Source organism: Vigna unguiculata, chromosome 5 (assembly GCF_037176805.1).
Source record: "Vigna unguiculata cultivar grain cowpea cultivar isolate G323 ecotype 2 chromosome 5, ASM3717680v1, whole genome shotgun sequence".
Lineage (NCBI taxonomy): Eukaryota > Viridiplantae > Streptophyta > Magnoliopsida > Fabales > Fabaceae > Vigna > Vigna unguiculata.
The window spans coordinates 38,361,772-38,368,164 of NC_140796.1; the positions used below are offsets into that span (position 1 = coordinate 38,361,772).

At 40.5% G+C, this 6,393-nt stretch overlaps 1 protein-coding gene across 1 annotated transcript; it reads right to left on the reverse strand.

Moving 5' to 3' along the window:
• Positions 1-2,133: 2,133 nt before the first annotated feature.
• On the reverse strand, positions 2,134-2,540 carry LOC114184603 (uncharacterized). The gene is made up of 2 exons (XM_028071921.1): positions 2,475-2,540; positions 2,134-2,376 (listed from the first exon to the last, which is right to left on the reverse strand). Exons 1-2 carry the CDS (start codon positions 2,538-2,540, stop codon positions 2,134-2,136), a joined length of 309 nt encoding a protein of 102 aa, XP_027927722.1.
• Positions 2,541-6,393: the final 3,853 nt, after the last annotated feature.

The window sequence follows — 6,393 nt, forward strand, 5'->3', positions numbered from 1 at the left end:
TCATACAACAAAACACATCACTCTATTACCACTAAATTGCCTGGCACTGCTCACGAGGCACCAGGCGTTGCCGCTTCTAGATCGCCTTGCGGGGGACGCGTACCGCCAGGTGCCAATGCTCTCCTTGTCATACCCCCTAGGTCCTATAACTTAGCTTGTTAATATCAACTATAATGTTTATCCATAAATCCCCAATTTAATAACAATGTATATCATGTTACAACCATCAAAATTTCGAAGTCAAACTTCCCCACTTCAATCCTATTGTTATTTTTAGAGTCCTTAAATTTAGGTTAATGTTACCAAACCTAAGTCTATCCAATGCACTGTTACATGCACAGGTTCTTGAGCACCTGTTACTTGTCTCACCAATCCATTACAACTCCCTTTCTATTTCTATCAACAACTACACTTCCATCAATGCCATTCTACCTACATTTAAGCCTTGATGATTCCAATGCATCACTCTAGACCATATAAGCTTTTAACACCAGTTTTCTAGTTTAGACCACTCCCAATCATACCCAACCTCACGATTATATCACACATGACCCTACATGATTTCCCCAACAACCAAAATGCACCAAAACACCTAATCGTACAATTATGGTACGGCGCCTGGCGGCAAACTGGGAGCCGCCAGGCAGTTCTTGCAGTCTCAGGCACCTAATACTTCGTCTTGCGCCTACGAACTCCACCACCCTCACTATTCTGGTTTTGTTATTGCAACTACAACCCATTGGCTGCGCTTCTGTGCTTAATTCACGGTCCATTCCCAGAAACCCCTCCCCCCGCAACTTATATATTTTCATTAGCATTTGCCACTTACCGTGTGCTAATTAGATCTCCCCCAAAAATCAACCCTAAAATCAAGTTTTGCACTGTTCCATTACATTTAATTATCAATGTTATGTATTTCGACAAAATTTGACATCCAATAATCCTTAAGCAATTAAAAGTAACTTTCCCTTCGATCAAAATCATCCTAGAACTCAGAAAAAAATTATTAAAATCGAACCAACATGGTTCGCGTCGCCTAGCGGGTCAATCACTACAGCCAGGCCCTTCATACAAACCCAGAAAACTAGGTGAAACCATATGTGTCGCCTGGCGGCTGGAAATGTGCTGCCAGGCAGTTCCTTCCCTAGGAACCCAGAAGCACCAAAACATGATGAGCCGCCTGACGGCTATGCATAGCCCGCCAAGCGGTTTCTGGAAATTTTCCAAAAACACAACAGTTCAAGCAGAAACAGAGGACATTCATATATTTAACAATATATAGCATGCGATTCAAACTTAACATATATTAGAACATGTAAAACTCCCCTAACCTAGAATTCCTTTGCTTAACTATTGAAAATATGATTTTCCCTTGATCACCAATGTCCTCCCTTTGGTTTTCTCTACCAACTCAGCTCCTATGCGTTAGTCCACCACACAATTACACTCTAAATTCTCTCCCCCCCAACGTGCAGTACAGTGGTATCCTTCACCCCTCTCTTTTCCCTCTTAATTGACTAATTAACAAGCCTTAATTTTGCTTAATGACTCAAAAACGAAAATGATCATTAACGAGGCTTAATTGTCATTCATTAGTTGTCTTATGATGGTTTTCTAACCCTCATTGGCTGCCCACACAGCTAGGGTTTTCTCTACCCTTTCATATCCAAGCCAAAACGAAATTTAGCAAAAATAAAGTTTAATTTAGGTTCTCCAAGGTTTGAACCCACAAGCATTTCAATGCCAAATCAATGCACAACCATCCAACCAATTCATGTTTAATGATGACTAATATAATTCAATGATTATATTATCCCACCACATAAAAATAATAACAAATAAATAACACACAATTGGCATACATAGAACTTGAACCCAAGTCCTCTCACACAAAAAAGTACTCTCAACCACTTGAGCTAGTACTTTTCCACGTCATACAAGTTAGAATTTAATGCCATAAAGGCTCCCACTACCCGCATTTATTAATTACTTAATTAAATTCCACGGGTCTTACATTCTCCCCACCTTGAAAGTTTTTGTCCTCAAAAAAGAGAACTCACCAGGGAATAAGTGAGGACAAGATTTCCTCATGAGATCCTCTATCTCCCATGTCATCTCTTGGGTTGCCTCGTCCTAGAGATCCTTCACAGTTTGGATCTTCTTCCTTCTGAGTTGTTTGACTTGAGAATCCAAGATTATCACTGGTCCAACTCCGACCGTCAGGTCCTCGCGCACTTGGACATCATCTTGCTCTAGTACATGTGTAGGATCTGCAATGTACTTCCTTAGCTGTGGATAATGGAAGACATTGTGTAGATTCGCGAAGTGAGGTGGCAAGGCAATCTCGTATACGGCAGGTCCAATTCTATGCGTGATCTGGTACAAAACAATGAATCGAGGAGTCAACTTCCTCAATTTGGGTGCTCTCCTAATACCTGTTGTAGGCGTAACTTGAGAAACACGTGGTCACCTACCTCAAACTCAAGCAGCCATCTTCTTTTATCTGCATAGGACTTTTGCCGACTCTGAGTTGCACGCATTCTATCCTGATTATCTTAACCTTTTCAATCGTCAACTATAAAAATTTTGGCCCAAGAATCACAAACTCTCCATCCTGCTGCCAACACAATGGTGTCCGACATCTCTTGCCATATGCCTCGTATGATGCCATCCTGATGCTGGAATTGTAACTATTATTATACGTTAACTCAACCAATGGCAACATATCACTCCACATCCCCAGGTGATCTAGTACACAAGTTCTTAGTAGATCTTCCAGTGACTGAATACTCCTCTCAGACTGACCATCTGTCTAAGGGTGATAAGTTGAGCTCATACTCATTTGAGTGCCCAAAGCTTTCTGCAATGACTGCCAAAACCTCGATGTGAACCTCAGGTCTTTGTCTGATACAATACTCGCAGGCACCCCATACAGTTTTGCCAGTTTGTCCAAAGACATCTTCTAATTAATTGTAGAAAGTGCGCACACTTCGTCAGCCTGTCTACAATAACCCAGATCGAGTCGTGCCCCCTCACAGACCGAGGTAAGTGCGTGACAAAGTCCATGGAAATGCTGTCCCATTTCCATTGAGGAATGTCAATAGGATCCAACGTGCCACCCGGCCTCTGGTGTTCAATCTTCACCTTCTGACAAACTAGGCATGATGCCACATAATCTGCTACATCAGTCTTCATGCCCGTCCACCAGAAGGTTGCTTTCAGATCCTTATACATCTTAGTCATACCTGGTTGTATCTAAGACGACTCTTATGCCCTTCCTCCAAGAGCATCTTCCTCAATACCAGACTCTTGGGTACACAGACCCTCTCTCTGAAACACAGGATATCGTCTTTCCCCATCTTGAAATCTTTTCTCTTCTTTGTGCCTAACTCATCAATGATCTACTACAGTTCCTGATCATTACCTTGTTCTACCCGAACCTCGTCTAGGAACTCATTGGTGATTTGTAGAATGTTACACCGTATATAATCATCTCTCGTAGTTTCTCAGTAAGCTCTAGCTCTTTTATCATCATGGTAGACACATGCACTTTTTTTCTGCTCAAAGCGTCTGCAACGAAATTGGTTTACCAGGATGGTACAAAAGCTCAAAGTCGTAGTCCTTCAAATACTCCATCCACCTGCGCTGCCGCATGTTCTGTTGATGAAGGATTGACTCCAACCAAGGATGGAGGCACATGCTTAAGAAGACTAAGCATGTTTAGAAAGGAAGTTCACTAATCCTTCATCCCTTTCCTTTGTGTTTGTTATTTTTGATTCACTAAGTTGACTTAGTTGAATCAACTTTAGTTGACTTGTTGACCTTTGACTAGGTTTGACTTGTTGACTATAGTTGACTTGACTTAAGCCAACATGCTAATCTATGTTTATTTGCTTTGTAGGTTAATTAGGAGTAAGAAAGCAATGCTAGGTGGCACATGGTGATTGGAGAGCATAAATGATGTGGAGGAGAGAGTAAAACAAAGACATAAAGCATAAAGTGAAAGGCATAAAGCAAGTGTACCTATGTACCTTTGGTCTCCTTTGTTTTTAGCACACTTTGACCACTTTTGGAGACATATGAGACACCTTTTTTGTCTCCTTTTGTGCTAGAACGAAATTAGCCTTGCACACACCATAGGTAGCTCTTTTGTCTCTCATTTTTGTAACCTTATTTGACCTAGTTTCTAGAAGCTAGGGTTAGGTTTTTGTAGAGACATCCTTAGGTATCTTTTATTTACTTAGAGGCCTATAAACTCTTCTATATAAGGGGTGCTCCTAGACATGTAAAAGGGTTGAACATTTTGAAGTAAAAACACTCTTGTTTCTCAACCATTTATGAGAGTGAATACTTTTAAGCCTTATCTTGCATAGCAAGTGGCGGCACACATCCACTCATCTTCAAGGTTGCCATGGCTTCTAGCCTAGCCTTGTAGTGGCATGCTTCTCACATTTTTACCATTTCTTTCCTTTCCATTTTATGTTTTCTTCTTTCTTTAATTGTTCTTGGTTTTCTATGGTTTATGTGCTTTCCATTTCCTTTTTGTTTTGAATTAATCCATCATCTTCTTCTCTTGAGCTTTGTGAAAGGAACCTTCACATCTAGATAGCTTGCTATCTTAATGTCCAGTGGGGATTTCACTTAGCTTTCTTAATCAACTCACACCATATTCAACAATCTTAAAAAGAAACAAGATAATCATTCATCATCTGTTCCCTCCGATCAAACAAGTATTTCAAGCTCTTGTGATCACTGAACATTTGAAACTGCGAACCATACAAGTAATGCCTCTAAGTCTTGAGGGAAAATACTACTACAGCTAGCTCCAAATCATGCGTAGGGTAGTTCTTCTCATGAACTTTTAACTGCTTAGATGCATAGGCTACTAGTCTTTTGTCCTGCATCAAAACACAACCCAGCCCTTGATATGATGCATCACAGTATACCTCAAATGTCTTAGTCGTGTTTGGAATACCCAACATCGGTGTCATCGTCAACCTCTCCTTCATATCCTCGAAGCAAGCTTCACATTCTTCAGTCCAAGAGAAAGGTTGATCCTTTCTAGTGAGTTGTGTTAGTGGACTCACCATCTTGGAGAACCCCTCGATCAAACGCCTGTAGTATCCTGCTAAACCCAGGAAACTCCACACCTCGGTAACCGTTTGTGGCCTCTCCCACCTCACCATTGTCTCAATCGTAGTCGGGTCCACTACTATCCCTTGGGCTGAAATTACATGGTCCAAGAACTGTACCTCATCCAGCCAAAACTCACACTTTGACAGTTTCCCGTACAACTGATGTTCTTTGAGAATTCCCAACACCACTTTTAGATGCTCTGCGTGTTCCTCCCGACTCTCATAATATATCAGTATGTCGTTAATAAATACAACGACAAACTAGTCCAAATACGACTAGAAAATCTTGTTCATATAGTCCATGAATATGGCAGGAGCATTTGTCACCGCAAACAGCATCACCACATACTCATAATGCCCGTAGCGACACTTGAAAGTTGTCTTCTGCACATCCTCTGGTTTGACTAAAATTTGGTGATATCTAGACCTCAAGTCGATTTTTGAGAACATTGCGGCTCCCCTCAACTAATCCAACAAGTCATCAATCCTCGACATTGGGTACTTATTCTTTATGGTCAGCTTATTCAACTGACGGTAGTCAACACACAACCTTGAACTGTTGTCCTTCTTCTTTACCAAGAGTACCGGTTCTGCCCAAGGTGATGCACTAGGTCGGATAAACTTCTTCTCAAGCAGGTCTTCTATCTGTTTCTTCAACTCAGTCAACTTTGTTGGCGCCATCCGATACGGTGCCATGTGTTGCAACCAAAATCGTGATGGGACGACGAACCAAAAATAAAATTTGTAAAATACAGAGTTTGGAGTCACCACCATAATTATTATAGGAAACTATGGAAAACCATAAAATATAAGACAAGGTTTGCAAAAAACAAGATTTGGGGTCTAGAAGCCGGTTACGCGTGGGGAAGGTATTAGCACCCTACAGCGTCCATCCTAAGACGGTACCTTTAATTAAACGTGCAAAAAGAATGTGGTTTTTAAAATATTTAATTTTCCCCAAAAGTAACAACAAAAGGATGTACACAATAAAAGTGGATGTGGATGTCACTGTGACGTGAGCAACCAGATAGATATTAAAAAGTAAACAGAGAAAGCTATTTTTTATTCTTAGATTGATATATATTTTTTAGAAAAAAAAATAACGAAAGTCTAAAATGGGTGTCATGCAACGCGAGCGTTCGAGCAGACACTAAATGAATAGGAATTTTTTCTTATGATTTAAACAAAATAATGAAAATTAAAAAAAATCAAAAGAAAAAGAAACTAATAATGACGTACCTTCTGCCTTTTTTTTCTT

Excerpts from the sequence above, each read along its gene's own strand:
- LOC114184603 (XM_028071921.1), bottom strand. The coding sequence starts at position 2,540 with ATGCGTGCAACTCAGAGTCGGCAAAAGTCCTATGCAGATAAAAGAAGA. Across the intron at positions 2,377-2,474 it reads GATGGCTGCTTGAGTTTGAG|ATCACGCATAGAATTGGACC; the intron begins GTAGGTGACCAC and ends GTTTTGTACCAG.